Here is a 25,301-nt window from a genome sequence, read left to right on the forward strand (position 1 = left end):
GACAAAATATTAATTTAGTGTATGCAAGCATGGTGTGTATATAATGTAGTTAAATAGCTTTCAATGATTTTCTGATTCTATAAAGTAGGCTACTCCCTTGTTTATATTTTTTCAAGATTTCTCTGATGCTATAGTAGGAATAATAACCTAAAATAAAATAGAATGTTAAAAATAAAAGCTGGAACCAAAATTTGTGGTTGCTCTACTTTACAGTAGGCTGGTCATGAATTCCTGAAAAAGACACCAATGTAGGTAGTAAAGATTATAGCTGTAGGTTTCCTCTATTAGTAAACATAGCCTAAAACGCAAAACATAAATGACACATACTTTTTAACCCTTTAATGACCAATGATGGAATTTTTTTCGTCATGGAACAGAGAGCAAACTGAAGCTGTTTCCTTAAAACTAATTTTTAGTTTGAAAATGTGCAGAATATGATAGTTTTTCAAGTTATTTTTATTAATGCATTGTATTAAATTGTAATCAATTAGGAACCAATATAAATATGGGGGGGGGGAGCAGTGGAAACCCACAATTTTCAGAAGTGAATTACAGAAAACGATGACAAAATAAATAATGAAAGTATAACTGGTGTAATTTATTTCAGACATAATTAAACATTTTCTGATTATTTACACTTTTGAGTTTAATGTCTCTTTAAGTGACCAATCTGTCATTATCAGATAAAGTGTAGAAGTGAAGTTATGGTCCTAAAACTCTTTTAAGATAGTATGGTGCTGTACTATTAGATAAGGGTTGTATTGTGTATTGTGAGCTTTTTACTGTTTAGGTTACACTGCTCAGATGTCTCATATTTCTTTGGCTTGTGGATTGATTACTAATTAGATTGTTTAGTCCCAAGCAAACAATACACCTTTTTGAAAGGGATGTGTTAGCTTTTTACAATACAGAGGAAGAGTACATCAATTTGTGTCTGCTGAGATAAGACCTGTGTGTTTCTGAACATATATATATTTTTAACTGGAGTGTTTAATTTATTTCATGGTGTTTGTTATTCCTGCAGATATGTGTCAGCAAGATGTCTACCCGGAACTGCCATGGAATGGACTCAGTGGTAAAGCCCCTGGACACGATTCCTGAAGATAAGAAAGTTAAAGTGCAGAGGACACAGAGCAGTTTTGACCCATTTGAAAAAACAGCAAACCAGGTGAAAAGAGTGCATTCAGAAAACAATGCATGCATTAACTTTAAGAGCACGCCGGTGGGAAAGGAATCTCCTAAGGTCAGACGACATTCAAGTCCCAGTTCGGTAAGAAGTGACATATCCCTGTTCTCCTGAGAAAAAATATCCTTAAAAAAAATAGCCCAGGCTTCATTAGTTTATGGTATTTATAATGATTGGCAAGAACTCTTCACTCTCCTTCCCAAGAGGATATAAATACACATTTTGTTTGGCTGATGGCTGTCAGCTATAATTGTTTGGGTCATTTTCAAGAGCTGTACAGGATTTCACATTATGTTTTAGAATGACCAATTGAAATGAATCCTAAACAAGTAAGAATATTCTTGTCCCTTAATATTTTTTTTTTTCTGTGTTTTTTCCCCTTAAACACTATTGTAAGTTTGAAAATTATAGGCCTGACTTCCTGGTGTTACAGGGAGCTAATGCTATAGATTGTCACATTGTTCCTTTACATTGTTTTTGGTAGATATGTTATTTTAGTAGCAGTAAAGAAGCGTGGAAAATAAAATATGTATATAGTAGTTTTGTTGAGTAGCGGCTGATCCTGGGGAATTTCTTGTGCTGATGTAATTTTACCAGTTGCAGAGGGAACTGGAGAGCATGCTTCTCACAAACATTATGCATGTCCGTTCCCCCTCTCTTACCTTAAAGGGACATTATACACTAGATTTTTTTTGCATAAATGTTTTGTAGATGATTCATTTATATAACCTATACAGCTTTTTATTTTTTATTTTTTTTTAAAAGTAAAGTTTTCAGACTCCTAACCAAGCACAAAGTTTTAGGAGAATACTGATGTATACCTACTCCAGCTTGCTCCTGTTTGTGTAAAGAGTCTTTTCCTATGCAAAGGAAGGGAGAGGGGGGAGGGGCTGTTTTTTTGTTTTGTTTTTGCTATAGAACAACTTTCAGTGGTTGTTCCAGCTACCTGTTCAACAGAACTAAACTGGGAGCCTCTGAGTTTTTAAATGGTTTTATACTGGATTTTTAGTTTAGTATCTGTGCATATTATTCTTTATATTAGTGTCTATTTATTACATGCAGTTTTATGAAAATTGGTGTATACTGTCCCTTTAACATGCTGTACCATTAGTCATATTTCTCTTTTAACAGACATGCCGGTGGGAATCTAAAAAGTTACATTTCATTAGAGCATTTTTTATTTCTAAACATATTCCCTTATTTTACTTAGTTTGAAACTGCTGCACTCAAGTGCTCACCTTTTCAATGTTAGGATAACGCTGTCGATTCTGTGACTTTGATTATATGTTTGACCTTGCAGGAATTAAACACATATTTCAATCAGTTTGAATGTGTGCACAATAACATTGTATAGCAGAAGGGACTGATGTTTTTACTATCCACACAGGATAGCACTTCCTGGAAACCCACTAATATGTGTAATATGTGTAGCCTTTTATTTATGCTGTCAACATCCTCCATGCTCTTGTTCCCCTAGGTAGCTGTGGCTGAGTAGGGTGGGGCTCTAACTGAACCCTTATCTATCCCCCTCTTTCACTTTCATTTGAAAGGGGAGAAGTTCCTCTTTTAAATGAGTCCATTAGAATACAGATAATGACATTGAAAAGTGATATTTCTACCCCACTAGGTACCAGAGGGTACCACTTTCATCCCTCTTTAGGGACACCACTTCCTTCCAATAAGTGGTCACTAGTAGGCAATTGCCATAAAAATTGTAATTATTTAACATATTTATTTATGGGCTGGTGCCCCTAAAGAAGTCTTACAACACACACACACACACCAACCCACCAACACATATATATATACACATATACCACATATATGAAGAGATGTCTTCTATTCCTCTAGATAGCAGGCGATTAATATAGAATAATTTCAATCTCTTCTCCACTTTGTGTATTTTGGGATTCTTAGGGCTCTGAAATGGAACATGCAACATTTGGCAAGTTGTCCCCCTTTTAAAAGTGGTGAGACCCCTCTAACCTGTGAGGGGTCATGTAATTTTTGGTGGCAATAGTGATCACCTTACAGGACCATAAGCTTATAGAAATGAATCCTGCTCTTTCATATAGAGGGTCCTGTATTCACCCAGCTGCCAGTTGATTGCCTTAACAATGACAAACAGCACAGCTCCTATTTTGGAAGATCTGGTAACTCTAAACAGGCTATTATCACCCCTCTCATATATATAAAAAAACTTTTTTTAAAAGAGTTTATCTCACCATTTAAATAAGGGGCAAGTAGTTTTTCACTATTATGGCCATGATAGTCTTCTGTTGTTTCATATATCCGCTACTCTTTTTATAAAGTGGTAAATAGTGATGTCGCGAACCTAAAATTTTGCGTTCGCGAACGGCGGACGCAAACTTCCACAACTGTTCGCGAACCGGGCGAACCGGGCGAACCGCCATAGACTTCAATAGGCAGGCGAATTTTAAAACCCACAGGGACTCTTTCTGGCCATAATAGTGATGGAAAAGTTGTTTCAAGGGTACTAACACCTGGACTGTGGCATGCCGGAGGGGGATCCATGGCAAAACTCCCATGGAAAATTACATAGTTGATGCAGAGTCTGGTTTTAATCCATAAAGGGCATAAATCACCTAACATTCCTAAATTGTTTGGAATAACGTGCTTTAAAACATCAGATATGTACACTACTGTTACACCAGATATGAGTTGCACTGGGGTGACACTGTGCCCTGGCAGGCAGGCACTGAAACGCACACGTGTGAAGGAAACTGACTGCTATTATTTAACACAGTCAAAAAAGTGTTGTTTTTTTTTAAATCTACACTACTGTTACACCAGATATGAGTTGCACTGGGGTGACACTGTGCCCTGGCAGGCAGGCACTGAAACGCACACGTGTGAAGGAAACTGACTGCTATTATTTAACACAGTCAAAAAAGTGTTGTTTTTTTTAAATCTACACTACTGTTACACCAGATATGAGTTGCACTGGGGTGACACTGTGCCCTGGCAGGCAGGCACTTAAACGCACACGTGTGAAGGAAACTGGCTGCTATTATTTAACACAGTCAAAAAAGTGTTGTTTTTTTTTAAATCTACACTACTGTTACACCAGATATGAGTGGTGGCACTGGGCAAGTGGGCACAGTATACACTGTCAGCCTGACACACGCTGGCAGGCAGGCAACTGCAATTAGATTACACAGGAAAAAAAAAAAGCAGCCCTAAAAAGGGCTTTTTGGGGTGCTGTCCTTACAGCAGAGATCAGATGAGTCCTTCAGGACTGTAGTGGACACTGAATACACTAGCCTAGCTATAGATTTCCCTACTAAATCAGCAGCAGCTACACTGTCCCTCCTCTCACTAACAATGCAGCTTCCGAATGAATCTAAAATGGATGCTGTCCAGGAGGTAGGAGGGTCTGGGAGGGAGGGTCTGCTGCTGATTGGCTGGAATGTGCCTGCTGACTGTGAGGTACAGGGTCAAAGTATTACTCAATGATGACGAATAGGGAGCGGATCGAACATCACATATGTTCGCCCACTGCGGCGAACGCGAACATGCTATGTTTGCCAGGAACTATTCGCCGGCGAACAATTTGCGACATCACTAGTGGTAAATTACCTCTTATTCAATATTTCAAACTGGAAATCATGGCGGCTCCTTTTTTTTTATACTAAAATTATTGTAATATAAAAATATATTTTTATTTAGTTCCCAGGGTCAAGCTCAAACCTCTGATGAAAGTTTCCATGAGAACAGAAGTATTTTGATACTTGATCATTTGCATGATGCCCGTTTTTGCAGTTCTCTTGAAGAAAGGACATGGCAGCTTTTAGAAACACAAAGATATCAGTAGATTAGCTGTTAACATTTCTATCAGTACTTTTCTCAATATTCTTAGTTTTTCCAAAATGTAAGAAGTCTTTTCCCTCTGCTGTTATATGCAGTGTTGCCAACTCCACCTTCAAACTGATTTTGTGCCCTGCTATGAAAAAGCTACTTTCTCGCTGTGGTACCAGTAAGATTGACCTTAACTTTAGTGATCAGAAAATCAGAAACAAATCATATTGCTTAAACGGAAGCAATCTTGTTTAATAAGAAAATGTGTATTATATCTGCACACAGGGCCATCTTTAACACAGGGCAAAAGGGGCAGCTGTCCAGGGCCCAGTCTTTGTTGAGGGGCCCAAGAGTCCTAAAAAAAAAAAAATGTTTTTTTTGGTTCATGCCAGACTGCTGATGTTATATGATATGGGGGACACACACAGTCAGTCCTAATACTGTCACAGTCAAAAGTTCTCTGCTTATATTTATTTGCGAGAAACTGTGCCAGACCGTGCAGGTGTCATGTGACATGCCAAGCTAGTGCCATGTGCTGTTTTAGATGTGCACTGTGCAGCACTGAATGCTAAGCCCTAACTCGGCATTCAGCCAATCCCACTGCATCAGAAAAGGTCCTGCTGGGGTTACCACTTTTATCAGGTAACTGCTCTGTTGGTGAGGATTGTTTCAGGGTAGGGCTGACTGTAGGCGCATGCAGCATAAAGCTGGAGTGGCAGGCACGTGAGGATTTGAGCATCTGTGCAGCTGCACACACTGCTCTATTCAGTCTTGAGGCTGTGTGACTCATCTCACACTGTATCCATGACGCCTTAGGCAGACAGCATCCAGTCTGCTGGTCCCCTTAACCCTGCTCTTTCTGCTGTGGCCCTAAGATCAACTAACTGAAGTTTGTTAGTGGAAAAGTATTTGTAGAAAGGTGTTAGTGGGAAGAATAGGTGAGTGCACACACTCCCCTCCCCCATGCAGCAGCATCTAGTGCAGGGTGAGAGGGAACTTGTTCCTAGCAAAGACGTGACATGTGCTGCTGTGGCTGATGTATAGTGTCATGCTGATACTTCACACATTAAGGTAAGGTTTATTTTTATAGATTTTTTTCTCTTTGTCTCAGATTTTATAGCTTCCCATAGTAGTTCTGCTGTTCCAGTTAGTAAACTTATATTTGTCTGCACCTCCATGCTTCCTCCTCAGTCTTTACCTTGCTTTGCTCCTGTTGGCTGCCCTAAATCTCTATAACCAGCTAACCTCACACCAGAATCACATTCAAAAGCATATTCAATCAGCCAATAGTATGTTTTCTACCTTAATTCCGATTGGCTGAGAGAATGCTATCAGCCAATCGGAATCTAAGGGACGTCATCTTGGATGATGTCACTTAAAGAGATATTCATTACGAAGAAGACGTCGTTTGAAGAGAATGCTCCGTGTCGGATGTCTTGAAGATGGACCCGCTCCGCGCCGGAAGGATGAAGATAGAAGATGCCGTCTGGATGAAGACTTCTGCCCATCTGGAGGACCACTTCTGCTTCGTTGAGGACATCTTATCGCTTGGCTGAAGACTCCTCCCGGTAAGTGAATCTTCGGGGGTTAGGATTTTTTTAAGGGTGTATTGGGTGGGTTTATTTTTAGATTAGGGTTTGGGCCTGCAAAAGAGCTAAATGCCCTTTTAATGGCAATGCCCATCCAAATGCCCTTTTCAGGGCAATGGGGAGCTTAGGTTTTTTTAGTTAGTATTTTATTTGGGGGTTGGTTGTGTGGGTGGTGGGTTTTACTGTTGGGGGGGTTGTTTGTACTTTTTTTTACAGGTAAAAGAGCTGATTACTTTGAGGCAATGCCCCGCAAAAGGCCCTTTTAAGGGCTATTGATAGTTTAGTTTAGGCTAGGGTTTTTTTTTATTTGGGGGGGGCTTTTTTATTTTGATAAGGGCTATTTGATTAGATGTAATTAGTTTAAAGATCTTGTAATTTGTTTTTTATTTTCTGTAATTTAGTGTTTTGTTTTTTTTGTAATTTAGCTAATTGTATTTAATTTATTTAATTTTATTTAATGTAGGTAATTTATTTAATTGTAGTGTAGTGTTAGGTGTTATTGTAACTTACGTTAGGTTTTATTTTATTTGTATTTATTTTAGCTAGGTAGTTATTAAATAGTTAATAACTATTTAGTAACTATTCTACCTAGTTAAAATAAATACAAACTTGCCTGTAAAATAAACACTAAGCTAGCTACAATGTAACTATTAGTTATATTGTAGCTAGCTTAGGGTTTATTTTATAGGTAAGTATTTAGTTTTAAACATAAAATGTGTTTCCTCATAGGAATCAATGGGGCTGCGTTACTGAGTTTTACACTGCTTTTTGGCAGGTGTTAGACTTTTTCTCAGCCGGCTCTCCCCATTGATGTCTATGGGAAAATCATGCACGAGCACGTACGGCCAGCTCACCGCTCACTTAAGCAGCGCTGGTATTGGAGTGCGGTAAGGAGCACAATTTTGCTCTACGCTCACTTCTTGCCTTTTAACGCCGGGTTTAGAAAAACCTGTAATACCAGCGCTGTAGGTAAGTGAGCGGTGAGAAAAAACTGCTCATTAGCACCGCATAGCTCCTAACGCAAAACTCATAATCTGGCCGACTGTTTCTATTTAGTGGCTGTTAATTTGATGATTACAGTTAGGGTTAATTATGGTGGGGTCATTGAGTGAACAGCAGTTAGGGTCAAGCTGCAGCAATAGATTAACTCAGTGTGGAAGATCATTATTTTTTATCCTCTGAATAAAGTTTTCTGTATCTAGAAATAGTGGTATGGCAGCTGCTTTTGGAAGACACTGTTAGAAATAGGTCAGTGGGAGCATTGTAGGCTGTTTGACATAGATGTCAAGGATATTTTCACTATTATATTCTAGAACAGGTGTTTGTATTAAGGTATGTTTTAAGTGCTTGACTTACTCCCTCTCTATTCTTAAAGGGATAGTAAAGTCCAAATTAAACTTTTGTGATTTAGATAGGGCATCTATTTTTAAACAACTTAATAATTTACTTTTATCATCAAATTTGCTTTGTTCTCTTGGTATTCTTAGTTAAAAACTAAACATCGATAGGTTCGTATGCTTATTTCTAAGTCCTTGAAGGCCGCCTCTTATCGGCATGCATTTGACAGTTTTTCACAGCTAGAGGGCATTAGTTTGTGTTTCATATAAATAACATTGTACTCACACACGTGGGATTATTTAAGAGTGAGCACTAATTGCCTGAAATGCAAGCCTGTCAAAAGATCTGCGATAAATAGGCAGTTTGCAGAAACTTAGATACAAGGTAATTACAGAGGTAAAAAGTATATTATTATAACAGTGTTGGTTATGCAAAACTGAGGAATAGTAAATAAAGGGATTATCTCTCTTTTTAAACAATAAGATTTTTGGTGTTTACTATCTTTTTAATGGTGTGCATAACTTGATCAGTCTTTCCACAGGTACAGGGGATTCTGGATGAGGATAATCAAATAAGATTCATAACACGTCACCATTTTCTTTCCTAAGACATGGAGAGTCCACAACGTCATTCCAATTACTAGTGGGATATTCACTCCTGGCCAGCAGGAGGAGGCAAAGAGCACCCCAGCAGAGCTGTTAAGTGTCACTTCCCCTACCCATAACCCCCAGTCATTCTCTTTGACTGTGTCAATGGAGGATGTGAAGTTGGTGTCTGAAGATATTTATTCCTTTTTTGGGTACTTTTTCCTGCAAGCAAGGATTTGGGTTAAGCTGTGTCCACATCAATCTATTGAGTAAGAAAAGTGGTGGCTTTTAAGCAGTTAGAAATTAGTGAGGTGGTACTTGCTTTGTTTTCTAACATGTTTGATGCCCTTGGTACAGAAAGTCAGAGTTGGTTACTCTGTTCTTTCTTTTTCTACAGGTCTCTGATAAGAGTATGTGTCCTTTCACACCTTGTGAGCTGTCTTCCTGCCCGACAGCTGAATATGCAGGTAATATTAATCCTTGGTTAAGGGTTTATTTGGGCAGAGTGCAGGCACGTTTGTATGTGAGGGTAGACTATTGTAACTTCCCTTATGTGTGATGGGATTGTTTCCTTAGGCAGAAGGGTATCTTTTTTATTTGTGAGGGAGACGTTTAGATATTTGTATTTTGCTGCCCATTGGAATCTTCCGTTAGTTTAGTAAGACTGAGAGGCATTTGCACGCTTTCTGTTAGTGCACAGTTTCTTTGTGTGCCGGTCATGTGACAACCCGTTCTTCCGTTTGTATACTGAAGCGGAGCGGTGTCATTCTCCGCAAGCTATCGGCTGTGTCGGCTGTTGGAGTTTCTCCCTTATTTGGACTACTTACGGTGAATGTAGGGCACCTCAGACTGACTGAGGTTTTAAATTTTGGCTTATTTTTGGGGGCATATTAACGCTTTGTAGTATCCCAGTTTTCCTTGTTAAAAAGGCAGTTACTGCGCTTTGAAGAAGTTCAATTTCTTTTAAACTGACAGTAAATTTACTTTTGTTTTTTATCTTAGCTATGGACACGGAACAGGAGTCTATTTCATTTGATAAATGTTTATTATGTTTAGAGGCCCAAATTGTTTTACCTATGCAATTTTTCTATTCATGTTTAGCTATGACCCTAAAGCTTAGAGATAAATTACTCTCTTCTGAGCCTATTGTCTCTCAGGATAATGCTGTTCAGGATATGCCACAGCTTTCTCCTTGAAACGTCCCAAGCATCAATGGCATCACATACAGTGCCCTGTGGTTCCTCTCAGCCTCCTGGAGGAGTATATTTGCCAATAGATTTTGCTGCACAGATATCTTCTGTGGTATATGCGGCTTTATCTGCTTTTCCCATGATGGGGAAGCGCAAGAGGAAATCTAAAAAATTTTCTGATAATAAGGTGTCTGTCCCATCTGCTGCGAAAGTTGACCTCCCTCATAAGTCTGATGAGGAGGCTACCTCGGTAGCTTCTGAGGGTGAAATCTCAGACTCTGACAGTATAAATCCACTGACTGATTCTGAAAAAGTAAACTTCAGATTTAAGCTTGAACACCTTCGGTTACTTTTAAAGGAGGTATTGGCTACTTTGGACAACTCCAATTCTTCTGTCGCTGTCAACCCTAAGAAATCTAGTAAGCTTAATAAATACTTTGTTCCTTCCCCATGGGAAATGTTTCCTGTTCCAGACCGTGTGTCGGAGATCATTACACAGGAATGGGATAAACCAGGGATTCCTTTTTCCCCGTCTCCTGTCTTTAAGAAGATGTTTCCTATTGCTGACTCCATTCGAGACTCATTGTGCATAGTGCCTTAGGTTAAATGGGCTATTTTTACACTGGCCAAGAGAACCACGATTCCTATAGAGGATAGCTGTTCTTTTAAGGATCCCATGGACAAAAAACTGGAGGCTTATGTAAAGAAGATGTATGTTCATTAGGGTCTTCAATGGCAACCTGCAGTTTGTATTGCTACGGTAACAAGCACAGCATCTAATTGGTGTGATGCTTTGTCCAAGTTGATTTTAGAGGAGACTCCGCTAGAGGATATCCAAGATAGGATAAAGGCTCTCAAACTGGCCATTTCCTTTATCTCTGATGCCAACATGCAAGTCATTAGACTGGGAGCCAAGATGTCTGGCTTCACTGTTCTAGCCCGTAGGGCTTTGTGGCTGAAATCTTGGTTGGCTGATGTTACCTCTAAGTCCAAGCTCCTGTCACTACCTTAAAAGGGTAAGACCCTGTTTTGTCCTGGTCTGGCGGAGCTAATTTCTGAAATTACGGATGGAAAGGGGTCTTTTTTACCTCAAGTCAAGAAGAATAGGCTTAAGGGGTGCCAAAATTCAAATTTTCGTTCCTTTCGTAACTTCAAAGGTCAAAAGTCTTCCTCCTCCTCGTCCAAGCCGGAGCAGTCCAAGTCCTCTTGGAGATCCAATCAGACTTGGAACAAGGGGAAACAATCAAAGAAGCCTTCATCTGAGACTAGGTCAGCATGAAGGGTCTTCCCCTGGTCCGGGATTGGATCAAGTGGAGGCGATGTCCCAGACCCTTGGGCTGTGGACATAGTATTTCATGGTTACAAAATAGAATTCAAATCTCATCCTCCCAGTGGCAGATTCCTCCTCTCAAGGTTATCTGCGGACCAGGTAAAAAGAGAGTAATTCTTAAGCTGCGTTCAGGACCTTTCCTCCCTGGGCATGATTGTTCCAGTTCCAGTAAGGGAACAGGGTCTAGGATTCTATTCAAATCTGTTGGTATTTCCCAAAAAAGAGGGAACTTTTGGACCCATCTTAGATCTAAAGTGTCTCAACAAATTTCTCAGGGTACCGTACTTCAAAATGGAAACCATTTGTTCCATTCTTCCTTTGGTCCAAGAGGGTCAGTTCATGATGACCATAGACCTGAAGGACGCATATCTTCATGTTCCCATCCACAGGGATCATCACCAGTTCCTGAGATTTGCTTTTCTAGACAAGCACTTAGAGATCTTGTTGCCTTTTTTACGTTGGAAATCAGAGTTGATATATAAATTTTTTAATTGGAAATCAGAGTTGATATATAAATTTGACACCCTCCATCCTAACGGTCTCAACTCTGAGCTGGATCTATCTCCCTTTTTAGAAGTCTGATGTTTTTGCCATTATTGGGCATAATATGCTAACCCTTCCTAGTAACTAGTTCTTATTCTGCTTTAATTATTTAAGTGTAATTTTTATTTTATTAAATTTTTAAATATGCATTTTATTTATTATAATTATACTGCATAATTTTTGAATACCACCATACTGCAGCCTACCACCCTTATACAACCATATACCTATTGTGATACAGATATTTAAATAAATTTCCGGATCCACTTTGGTTTTATTTTCTAAGAAAAATGAATTAGCCCCATTTCACACTTTGAGAAAGTTTGAAGTGAAAATCATGTGAACACGCAGAAATACTTCTGTCCACCTTAAGAAACTTCCACCTTTAGAGGCAATTAAGAAAAAGAAAATTGACCTATGGAGACGCAGCAGCAGATTTTTAAATCTTGTTCCAGGAGCAACTGTCATCTTGATAAAGCACTATACTGGGTGAAACGCGTAGAAGGAAGGAAGTTGTTTTCCCTGCAAGAGCAGTCTTCATTAGGTACCTAGTTCATTACCCGCACGTGTTACACGCTAAGTGCGGGTCTTCACTGTTTAATCTACTTCTGCTGCTGTCGGCCTCCTGTTTGTACAAAGAGCGGAGAGAATCTACAAAGGACGTGACCATAAGAGATTATCTTCGGAGCGGTGAGTGTGTCAGCTCAGCTGCTGCTGTCAGCCTCTTGTCTGCATTGAAAGAGGAGAGAATCCACAAGAGACGCCACTAGAAGAGATTGTCTTTGGAGCGGTGAGTGTGCTAACTTATCTAATCAGTAAGGCTGTCATACACCATTTGGATCCACCGTTTCGATCTGTTTAAAAGGTGAGCAAGACTGCACAGATCATTTCTGCTTAAGAAAATTTAATACAACACCACGAAGTGATATTATCTGAAATTAGCTCACATATTAAAGACTGCATAAAAATCAACATAGTGTTGCTATAAGGTGGAATATCTAAGAATAGTCTTAAAGCTCGTTCCAGCAAGGACGCAAAACCACAAATAATATCTATCTTCATTAGCAACTAAGTTGCAACATATAACGTTTAAGTGAATGGGATAAGATTTGTAACACATCAATCAAATTATACATCCCCCTTTTCTGGATATTAACTTTATTTATCGTTTGGATCATCAATTTATAATACCAAGATGAACTTTTATGAAACACAATATTAATTGTTTTAAATCAACGTTTTTCCTTTTTTTTTAGGGTGGTATTCTAGCAGTTATGTATTAGCTATTTTATCATTGATATATAGATTATTGCGAAGGGAGACGTCCCTTATTTTTTATGTGTATATGTAGTAAAGTATTTTAATTTTATCAATTTGTCTTATTATTTATTTTCATTTATTATGTATTAGATAAATCTTCATCAATACGCAAGTCATCTTATATTGTATTTATGGTTTAATCATATTTAATTGCACATATTATTTACTAATTAAGTGTGGTGTATTTCTCCTAGCTTTTGTTAGCACCCTCTCATCCCCCTAACTGTTTATAATCACCTTTTTGGCCATTTGGAGAAAGAGGCAAGGGGAATTTCCTTAGACTGTAGCGCTAGTTACATTTCTTTTTATTGTATCACACATCTACACACACATGCAGGTGTGACAGAGCTACACACACATACACCTGTGTGTATCTATATGTCTATATAGGAGTTGAAAAATATCACAAACTGATAAATCCCTGGAACAAAGCTTATACGACTGTATTAAGACTATAAAAGACTATGGGGCATATTTATCAAGTTCTGTATGGAGCTTGATGCCCCGTGTTTCAGCTCACTGGAAACAGAAGTTATGAGGCAGCGGTCTAAAGACCGCTAATCCATAACCTCTCCGCCAACTCTGAGGCGGTGGACAGAAATCAACCCAATCGAATACGATCAGGTTGACTGACACCTCCTGCTAGCTCTGCAGGGGGCGGTATTGCACCAGCAGTTCACAAGAACTGCTGGTGCAATGATAAATGCCTAAAGTGTATGCTGTCAGCATTTATCGATGTGCAGCGGACATGATCCGCTATATTGGATCATGTCTGCTCGCAACATAATAAATATGCCCCTATAATACTATTTATATATACCTATAAATGTATTGTCTTCCATAAACAGAGAAGTCTTTCCATCATATAACAGGAGGCTTAGCACTCATGGTATAGAAGAGAAGATGCCAGAACACGGGGGCCTAATATTCAAAAGCTCGCTGCTCAGGTGTGATGATCTAAGGTGTCTCGTCAGTACAGAGAGGTCCCTAAATAAATGTTAGAAACACAAGTTTTAGCATGAAAGATATTTATCTCATTATTCAGGGTTCTTGATGTGAAGGAGTGACACCTACAATATAAGTTCTAAAAAATAAAATCACAAATATTTTGCATGATTTCTTTCCATGCTGACGAGCAATTGAATACCAGGCCCCCGATGATGTTGGTCAGGCACTTCAAATGGGAATACTCATAAAGATGGCTGATCAGCCTATATTTGCTTTAACATTAACAATAAATGGTAAAAAAATTTTTTTATTGTATTACCCCATATTAGGGATGGACGAATGTTTTGCAACATTTGAAATATTAAACAAATTTTAACACATTTGGTTGGTTGTTGCAAATGTAAAATGTTTGTACAACATTCTAACATTCATTTAATGTAATAGTATTTATGATGCTACCTTTAAAAGTAATATTCAATTAGAATTTTTATAATTCAAATTCTGCATAATTCAAATCAAATTAGGCAATATTCTAATTAGAAAAATTCAAATTGTTTTATTTGTAATAGTATTTCTAATGTTCCCTTTAAATGTAATATTCAAATTCTGCAATATTCAAAATAGAAACATTTGATATATATCTGTCATGTATCAATTTACTAAATTCCCTACCACATTAACTATTGAACTTCTGAATAGTTTTTGTTAAATTGAATGTAACATTAGAAATTTTGAATGTGGATGTTCGATCTAATTATGAATATTTGAAAACTATAGAAACATTTGAAAACCGAAAATAGCATTCAATTACTGAATTTTTATTCTTATTAACATTCGATTGTCCACAGAACTATTTGTTTAACCAAGCAAATTGCACTTTCACCACATTCGCCCATCCCTACCCCGTGTCCTCTTCATACCTTATAGATTGTGTTGTACGTTATATTTTTGCATCCCCTCAGTTGATTTCAGTCAGATGTTGTATCAACCACTTATCCACCCCATAGACTGTAATGAGAATGTTCTCCTGGAAGAAAAGTCACACTGAGATGAACAGAGATTTTGCACATTGCTTACCATTCTGTGTTCATTTTAATGTGACTTTTTAGCTCTTACTGGGGTGCAAATATAGCTCACAACATATTGCTCTCTTTCCTTTTTGTTTCTCCCCTCTACATATCTCTCCTTCTGTCTCTTAGTCTCCTAATGTATCTCTCCCTCTCTCGTCTGTCTCACCTTCTGTATGTAGCGTAATCTTTATGTAACTTCTCTATACCTCAGCAGTAGTAAATTGGCTTTATCAGTGTGCTTACACAATAATTCTTTAGCCGTGGCGCCTCATGATTGTTCTACTCCACAATAACAATACCTTGAAGTGCAGTACATTGAATGTTTCTATATATCTCACTGGAACAACTTGCACAACGCATTTGGTAAAAACATCAGAAAACATTGCCACAAAGAAGACAACAGCACAAATATACATAGTGCTTGTTCTTTGATGTATTCTTGAAGCATCAGTACATTATTATCATTATTTGAACATAGGGTTTTTTGTTTACAGGACAACGATGACTATCAATTAAGAATTACATTTACACTTAGGGATACATTATATTTCAACCATTTAACCCCTTTGCTACAGGGAATTTGAGAGAAACGTTTGCCCAAAAGCCAAGGGCACAAAGGTGTATATGTATGTGTGTGTGTTTGTATGTATGTGTGTAGATATATGTATGTATGTATGTTTGTGTATCTGTATGTGTGTAGATATATGTATGTATGTATGTTTGTGTATTTGTATGTGTGTAGATATATGTATGTATGTGTGTAGATATATGTATGTATGTGTGTAGATATATGTATGTATGTATGTTTGTGTATTTGTATGTGTGTAGATATATGTATGTATGTATGTTTGTGTATTTGTATGTGTGTAGATATATGTATGTATGTGTGTAGATATATGTATGTATGTATGTTTGTGTATCTGTATGTGTGTAGATATATGTATGTATGTGTGTAGATATATGTATGTATGTATGTTTGTGTATCTGTATGTGTGTAGATATATGTATGTATGTATGTTTGTGTATCTGTATGTGTGTAGATATATGTATGTATGTGTGTAGATATATGTATGTATGTGTGTAGATATATGTATGTATGTATGTTTGTGTATCTGTATGTGTGTAGATATATGTATGTATGTGTGTAGATATATGTATGTATGTATGTTTGTGTATCTGTATGTGTGTAGATATATGTATGTATGTATGTTTGTGTATCTGTATGTGTGTAGATATATGTATGTATGTGTGTAGATATATGTATGTATGTGTGTAGATATATGTATGTATGTTTGTGTATCTGTATGTGTGTAGATATATGTATGTATGTATGTTTGTGTATCTGTATGTGTGTAGATATATGTATGTATGTATGTTTGTGTATCTGTATGTGTGTAGATATATGTATGTATGTGTGTAGATATATGTATGTATGTGTGTAGATATATGTATGTATGTATGTTTGTGTATCTGTATGTGTGTAGATATATGTATGTATGTGTGTAGATATATGTATGTATGTGTGTAGATATATGTATGTATGTATGTTTGTGTATCTGTATGTGTGTAGATATATGTATGTATGTGTGTAGATATATGTATGTATGTATGTTTGTGTATCTGTATGTGTGTAGATATATGTATGTATGTATGTTTGTGTATCTGTATGTGTGTAGATATATGTATGTATGTGTGTAGATATATGTATGTATGTATGTTTGTGTATCTGTATGTGTGTAGATATATGTATGTATGTGTGTAGATATATGTATGTATGTATGTTTGTGTATCTGTATGTGTGTAGATATATGTATGTATGTGTGTAGATATATGTATGTATGTGTGTAGATATATGTATGTATGCATGTTTGTGTATCTGTATGTGTGTAGATATATGTATGTATGTGTGTAGATGTATGTATGTATGTTTGTGTATCTGTATGTGTGTAGATATATGTATGTATGTATGTTTGTGTATCTGTATGTGTGTAGATATATGTATGTATGTGTGTAGATATATGTATGTATGTGTGTAGATATATGTATGTATGTATGTTTGTGTATCTGTATGTGTGTAGATATATGTATGTATGTGTGTAGATATATGTATGTATGTATGTTTGTGTATCTGTATGTGTGTAGATATATGTATGTATGTATGTTTGTGTATCTGTATGTGTGTAGATATATGTATGTATGTGTGTAGATATATGTATGTATGTATGTGTGTAGATATATGTATGTATGTGTATCTGTATGTGTGTAGATATATGTATGCATGTGTGTAGATATATGTATGTATGTATGTTTGTGTATCTGTATGTGTGTAGATATATGTATGTATGTATGTTTGTGTATCTGTATGTGTGTAGATATATGTATGTATGTGTGTAGATATATGTATGTATGTGTGTAGATATATGTATGTATGTATGTTTGTGTATCTGTATGTGTGTAGATATATGTATGTATGTGTGTAGATATATGTATGTATGTATGTTTGTGTATCTGTATGTGTGTAGATATATGTATGTATGTGTGTAGATATATGTATGTATGTATGTTTGTGTATCTGTATGTGTGTAGATATATGTATGTATGTATGTTTGTGTATCTGTATGTGTGTAGATATATGTATGTATGTATGTTTGTGTATCTGTATGTGTGTAGATATATGTATGTATGTATGTTTGTGTATCTGTATGTGTGTAGATATATGTATGTATGTGTGTAGATATATGTATGTATGTGTGTAGATATATGTATGTATGTATGTTTGTGTATCTGTATGTGTGTAGATATATGTATGTATGTGTGTAGATATATGTATGTATGTATGTTTGTGTATCTGTATGTGTGTAGATATATGTATGTATGTGTGTAGATATATGTATGTATGTATGTTTGTGTATCTGTATGTGTGTAGATATATGTATGTATGTATGTTTGTGTATCTGTATGTGTGTAGATATATGTATGTATGTATGTTTGTGTATCTGTATGTGTGTAGATATATGTATGTATGTGTGTAGATATATGTATGCATGTACGTTTGTGTATCTGTATGTGTGTAGATATATGTATGTATGTGTGTAGATATATGTATGCATGTATGTTTGTGTATCTGTATGTGTGTAGATATATGTATGTATGTATGTTTGTGTATCTGTATGTGTGTAGATATATGTATGCATGTATGTTTGTGTATCTGTATGTGTGTAGATATATGTATGTATGTATGTTTGTGTATCTGTATGTGTGTAGATATATGTATGTATGTGTGTAGATATATGTATGTATGTATGTTTGTGTATTTGTATGTGTGTAGATATATGTATGTATGTATGTGTGTGTATTTGTATGTGTGTAGATATATGTATGTATGTGTGTAGATATATGTATGTATGTATGTTTGTGTATCTGTATGTGTGTAGATATATGTATGTATGTTTGTGTATTTGTATGTGTGTAGATATATGTATGTATGTATGTTTGTGTATTTGTATGTGTGTAGATATATGTATGTATGTATGTTTGTGTATTTGTATGTGTGTAGATATATGTATGTATGTTTGTGTATTTGCATGTGTGTAGATATATGTATGTATGTTTGTGTATTTGTATGTGTGTAGATATATGTATGTATGTGTGTGTATTTGTATGTGTGTAGATATATGTATGTATGTATGTATGTATGTGTGTGTGTGTGTGTGTATGTGTGTAGATATATGTATGTATATATGTGTGTGTGTTTGTATGTGTGTAGATATATATATGTATGTATGTTTGTGTATTTGTACGTGTGTAGATATATGTATGTATGTTTGTGTATTTGTATGTGTGTAGATATATGTATGTATGTATGTTTGTGTATTTGTATGTGTGTAGATATATGTATGTATGTATGTTTGTGTATTTGTATGTGTGTAGACATATGTATGTATGTTTGTGTATTTGTATGTGTGTAGATATATGTATGTTTGTATGTATGTGTGTAGATATATGTATGTATGTGTGTGTGTGTTTGTATGTGTGTAGATATATGTATGTATATATGTGTGTGTGTTTGTATGTGTGTAGATATATATGTATGTGTGTAGATATATGTATGTATGTGTGTGTATTTGCATGTGTGTAGATATATGTATGTATGTGTGTGTGTGTGTGTATGTGTGTAGATATATGTATGTATATATGTGTGTGTGTTTGTATGTGTGTAGATATATATATGTATATATGTGTGTGTATTTGTACGTGTGTAGATATATGTATGTATGTGTGTAGATATATGTATGTATGTGTGTGTATTTGCATGTGTGTAGATATATGTATGTATGTATGTATGTGTGTGTGTGCGTGTATGTGTGTAGATATATGTATGTATATATGTGTGTGTGTTTGTATGTGTGTAGATATATATATGTATGTATGTTTGTGTATTTGTACGTGTGTAGATATATGTATGTATGTGTGTAGATATATGTATGTATGTGTGTGTATTTGTATGTGTGTAGATATATGTATGTATGTATGTGTGTGTGTGTATGTGTGTAGATATATGTATGTATGTGTGTGTGTATGTGTGTAGATATATGTATGTATGTATGTGTGTGTATATGTATGTGTGTGTGTATGTGTGTAGATATATGTATGTATGTATGTATGTATGTATGTATTTATGTAGGTGTGTGTGTATGTGTGTAGATGTATGTATGTATGTATGTATGTGTGTGTGTATGTGTGTAGATATATGTATGTATGTATGTGTGTGTATATGTATGTGTGTGTGTATGTGTGTAGATATATGTATGTATGTATGTGTGTGTATATGTATGTGTGTGTGTATGTGTGTAGATATATGTATGTATGTATGTATGTAGGTGTGTGTGTATGTGTGTAGATGTATGTATGTGTGTGTGTGTTTGTATGTGTGTAGATATATGTATGTATGTATGCGTGCAGTGTATATCTCAATAGAAAATCATAGTTTAAACCAGAGCTTCCTAAATGTATATCACTCTGACACCTTTTTGCATTGGAACGTTTTTTTGCAACCCCCATTATTATAATATAGCCCAAAACAAACCCCTGATAAGACGGGTATACGTTTTTTTTCTTAGGGGGTTCAACCATGTACACCTGCATGCTTGTATTTTATATATTAATACGCATTAATACAAACTGTTTTTAGCCCTTCAACTCCCAAGTGCTTGGATTATTGTTTAAAGGTTTGTACACATTGTTTTACATCTATATACCACACAATTGAGTGGATTATTAGCAGAAATAGGTAAATCCAACTTTCATTGATAAACTCTAATGGTTAGAGTAATTGTCTAACTCCATGTACCTACCATGTACTCTTCTCCCCCGCATAAGATGATGAGCAATGCCCACCCATTTGAGGAGGTATAAAATTAGCTATGTGCCTAACTCACATTAATCATAATGCATAAAAAAAACACTCACTCATACACAAACGCACACACTCACTTATAAATACACACTCACTCATATATAGACCGGGTACCTTAAATGGTTTAAATATTAGTGAAGAACTCCACTATTTGACCGTGCAACTTTTATTTAAGTGCATCTTCCGCTTAGTGCTTGTGCACTAACTGACATGAGTTTTTCAGTGCACCCTCCTATATGTCTATTATGCAAGGGATTTAACGTATCCATGCTATCCAACATTCAGATGTTAGCTTATCTTAGGCTTTCGTTCAAGTGCTAGCATCTTGCTTTTAACTTGTAATATAAGTGCCAAAATAAAGTTGCTATTAATTTAAAGGGACATTCCAGAGAAAATTTGAATCCACATAGATGTATTTCAGCTTTGATTAGAAGCATGTTTGTAATATACATGTATTAGCGAAAATGCTTCTAATACAAATTATAGCTGTTTAAAGTAGGCACCATGCACATCAATTTAAACTCAGCACTTGCTCAGAGAGCCCAAAGGTGCTTTTTATAATCTAGTAATGACCCAATTTGTTAATTGCTAATGTGATACAAGCCCTGCTGGTGCTCTGAGCAGCTGCAGTATTTACAATGCTGGTTCACTTAGAATATCTAGCTCAGGGATCAAGTCCTACAAAAAATGTGTGGAAACTCACCAAGACATCCATCCCCCCTCACAATTAATGTTGTTTTTGTTTTATATATACACGCACACGCACACACACTGTATTTATATGTATATCATCTATACACTTTGGTTAATGAAAGTAAATTAAATCCAATGAAGGGTTGAATGGTTGCCTGAGAGTCCTCCTCTGTCACAGTGTCTCACCCACTTAAAGGGATACTAAACCCAAATTTTTTCTTTCATGATTCAGATAGAGCATTAAATTTTAAGCAACTTTCTAATTTACTCCTATTATCAATTTTAGTCATTCTCTTGTTATCTTTATTTAAAAAAGAAGGAATCTAAGCTAAGAAGCCAGACAATTTTTGGTTCAATAAACAAGTGCTGGACAGCACTTGTTTATTGGAGGCTGACATTTAGCCACCAATCAGCAAGAACAACCTGGGTTGTGAACCAAAAATGGGACGGCTTCTAAACTTACATTCTTGCTTTTCAAATAAAGATAGCAAGATAATGAAGAAAAATTGACAATAATAGTAAATTAAAAAGTTGCTTAAAATTGCATGCTCTATCTGAATCTTTAAAGAAAAAAATTGGGTTCAGTGTCCCTTTAAGGTACAATAGTCCTATTTCTGTGAGGGGAGCTAAATAACCCCAGAGCACAAGCAAGCCACACAGAAATGTAAGCACCATGTGTTACACACATTACGGGATGATCACACAGCAGGAACGCTGACAGGCTTACATTTAGTGTATTGTAGGAAGTGTTACTGCGCATTACTAGAGGATCTCACTATTCCTCTAACCAGACTGTGCTCCAGCTCCTCCCACCAGCAGCAGCAGTGTTTACTAAAGCGTTTCTGTTCATCCTGCAAAAATAGTGCAGGGACTCCGTTCCCATGCGTTCCCCCCCCCCCAACTTGACCCCTGACTAGCTATGCTTCACATGCAAGTGCAGACAAAAATATTAACACAAACAATGACAATTTTTTACTAGAAGCCTTTTTCCAGATAATGTATATTGCAAATATGTTTATATTCATAGATATAATTCAGCGATGTGTATTTAAATTGTGACCGGAATGGCCATTGATTGGCGTTAACGCACAACAGCGATAATATTTTTGTGCTTCACTTGAAATCTAGGCATTGTTGGCAGACTCCCTCTAACTGTTTTATAAAAATCTTTAGGTATTGGTTTAATTAAATTAAAATACCGTATTATTGCAAATATAATAAGACAAAGTATAATTATAACTAAGTGTAAGTATAATTTTCAAGGACAAACTTTGGTGAGAAATAAAAAACAAAAGTCACAAAAAAACAGTGAGAAAATTCAGAAGCAAAAAAGAACAAAAAACAAGTTTCAAAATAAAAAGATAGCTCTTTAAAGGGATATGAACCCCAAAAATGTATTTCGTGATTCAGATAGAGCATGCAATTTTAAGCAACTTTCTAATTTACTTCTATTATCAATTTTTCTTCATTCTCTTGAAATCTTTTGTTAAAAGACAGAGATATATGGTTAGGAGCACTATATGGCAGCAGTTTTGCAAGAGCACTAGATAGCAGCACTATTTCTTGTCATATAGTGCTCCAAATGCCTACCTAGGTATCTCTTCAACACAGAATATCATGGGAATGAAGCAAATTTGATAATAGAAATAAATCTGAAACATTTTTAAAATGATTTGCTCTGTCTGAATCAGATTTTTTTTTAGGGTTTCATATCCCTTTAAATTAGGAAGAAAAGGTAGATGTGGTGTTATTGGTTTGTGCCTGGAATCACGTTTATGTGTTCTCTTTAGACAAAGGCATCAGTATAAAAAGTTTAAATGTAACCCAGACATCTATTACGTCCCTAAACATAAAAAAATACTAAAAGTCACTGCTTAGTGATAAATGTATTTTTCTTTTTGCGTATGTGCCTAATTAATTAGTCTGTAGATGCTATGCACCCACTCATTTAAATAACAAATTAGGCTTAAATTCAAGAAGCACAATTTCACTAGAGCAGTTAACAAATGAGCAATATAAACTAATAAACCAAATAATCTAGGAAAGTGAAATCAGATCTGTTACCCACTCTCATGAGTATATTCGCCTTCAGTATTCTTTAACACAAATCATTTTCCTGTAGCTTTACAAATAAATAGCCCATTCTTCATAGATTTGGTACCTTAGAGTATCCACAATAAGGGGTAGATTACAGGTGGTCACAATCAGCAGCACGGGGTGTATTATCTTTTGTGCAATTTGCACACAAAACAACACACAATCTGGTGTTACAAGCAGATGGTTAAATATTTAAACCAAAGAATCTTAAAACGGACAAAACTTTTTTGACATGACCTATATTTTCAATGGATAGTACGGGGAGAGCCATTAGCACACTCATTTTGCTCATATTACAAGTGGTGAGTTAAGTGTTGCTCTTGAGCACAATCCAAAGTACTGCTGTAAAATGTTGTTCTTTTTAAGACACAAACTAAACCAATATTATTAATAGTATAACACTATGTGAAGACCTCCCCTACTTGCGCACCATTGGCTTATCATAACCTCTGCTTAAGAAACCATCTGCTTGATGCTCGATGATATCCAGCATTTTACTGAGCCCCCCATAGAAGTCTATTATGTGAGGGATTTAGTGCACTAATGCAATTGGACATGCATACATTAGCGTGCCCTAGACCAGAGTTGTTCAAACCATGGGTCGGGACCCATTACTGGGTCACAACACCATGTTTACTGGGTCACAACTTGTGTGTTGTATGTGTAATATGAACGTGTGTGTGTTATATGAGAGGGCGTGGTGTGTGTGTTATATGAGAGTGTATGTGGTGTGTCTATTGTATGAGAGTGTGTGTGTTATGTGTGTGTGTTGTATGAGAGTGCTTGTGGTGTGTGTGTATGTTGTATGAGTGTGTGTGTTGTATTATTACCTTTTACAACACTTTCAAGTTTGACTACAATCAGGAATAAAGTAGCACAAATTTTACTCACTTTGCCAAAAATTGCAGCTATCTTGTATATTACTTCAAAAATTTTCAGATCAAGCATAACAATATGGTCGCAAAGGTATGTGGTATCATGTCGCTGGGTCTTGGGAAACATTTTTTTGAAGAACCCTGCCCTAGACTATACCTCAAGCAATAAAAAATAACTTTGTACTTGTGAAATTAATGTAAAAAAAGTGATATTGATTGCGCTTGAGCGATGTTAGCATACAATAGCTCTAATATTTTTGAGCTCCATGTGTATTTAGCCCTAAATGTTTTATATCCAAGACCACTACTTGTGACATGTACAAACCTATCTGGAAATTATGCATTTATATGGTTCTGAATTTCAGAAAATTGTTTTGCACACTAAAATAGGTAAGAATTTTTGCATCTTGGATTTCTTTCATTTGCTGTGTCTAAGGCAATTGGCTACAGCTGATTTCTTCCACTAAGGTACCTGCGACCTCTGATCTGCGCTTGTATAATTAGAGTACATTATATGCAAGTTTTTATTAAGCAGCATCTATAGTATAGCATGCCATCAATTCAATTGATTTGATTAAAATCTTGGTGTATCAGCTGTGCACCGTGCAAATTCTGCTGACATGCAAATTGCTTTAATTCACCATAGACTACATAGACAGTCTGCACAGCGTGTTGGCATTAAGCGATTAAAGTTATTAAAGAAAGTTTTTTAATATAGTGTCTTTGTTTAACACAGTATAAAATGTAATATTTTTTTTAAACAATCTAAGACAATTTTTATGTTTAAATATTAATCTTTTTAATATGTTTTGTTGGCTATTCAAAAAAGGAGAAATGTTATACCTTATTCAAAACCACAAAACTGCTCGCACTACTAGTATTATACATGCAATGACATGACACTTATTGAACTGCAATCTTAAAGGAATAGTTTAGTCAAAATTAAACTTTCTTCTATAAAGGTAAGACGAGTCCACGGATTCATCCTTTACTTGTGGGATATTATCCTTCCGTACAGGAAGTGGCAAAGAGCACCACAGCAGAGCTGTCTATATAGCTCCTCCCTTAGCTCCACCCCCAGTCATTCTCTTTGCCTACTCTAAGTACTAGGAAGGGTAAAGTGAAAGAGGTGATAAAATATTAGTTTTTAATTTCTTCAAGCAAGCGTTTGTTATTTTAAATGGTACCGGGTGTGTACTATTTACTCTCAGGCAGCAGTTAGATGAAGACTGCTGCCTGGAGGATGATGATCTTAGCATTTGTAACTAAGGTCCATTGCTGTTCTCACAGAGGCTGAGAA

The 25,301-nt window shown here is 36.0% G+C and overlaps 1 protein-coding gene across 1 annotated transcript in view; it reads left to right on the plus strand.

Annotated features, from left to right (window-relative positions):
* The window catches only part of CDK14 (cyclin dependent kinase 14), a 1,122,917-nt gene that overhangs the window by 297,782 nt on the left and 799,834 nt on the right, over positions 1-25,301 (plus strand). The window contains exon 3 of the mRNA XM_053714025.1: positions 1,025-1,270. Coding sequence (XP_053570000.1) covers positions 1,025-1,270 — 246 coding nt within the window. The remainder of the gene's footprint in view (positions 1-1,024; positions 1,271-25,301) is intronic.

This window comes from Bombina bombina, chromosome 5 (assembly GCF_027579735.1).
Source record: "Bombina bombina isolate aBomBom1 chromosome 5, aBomBom1.pri, whole genome shotgun sequence".
NCBI classification, from domain to species: domain Eukaryota; kingdom Metazoa; phylum Chordata; class Amphibia; order Anura; family Bombinatoridae; genus Bombina; species Bombina bombina.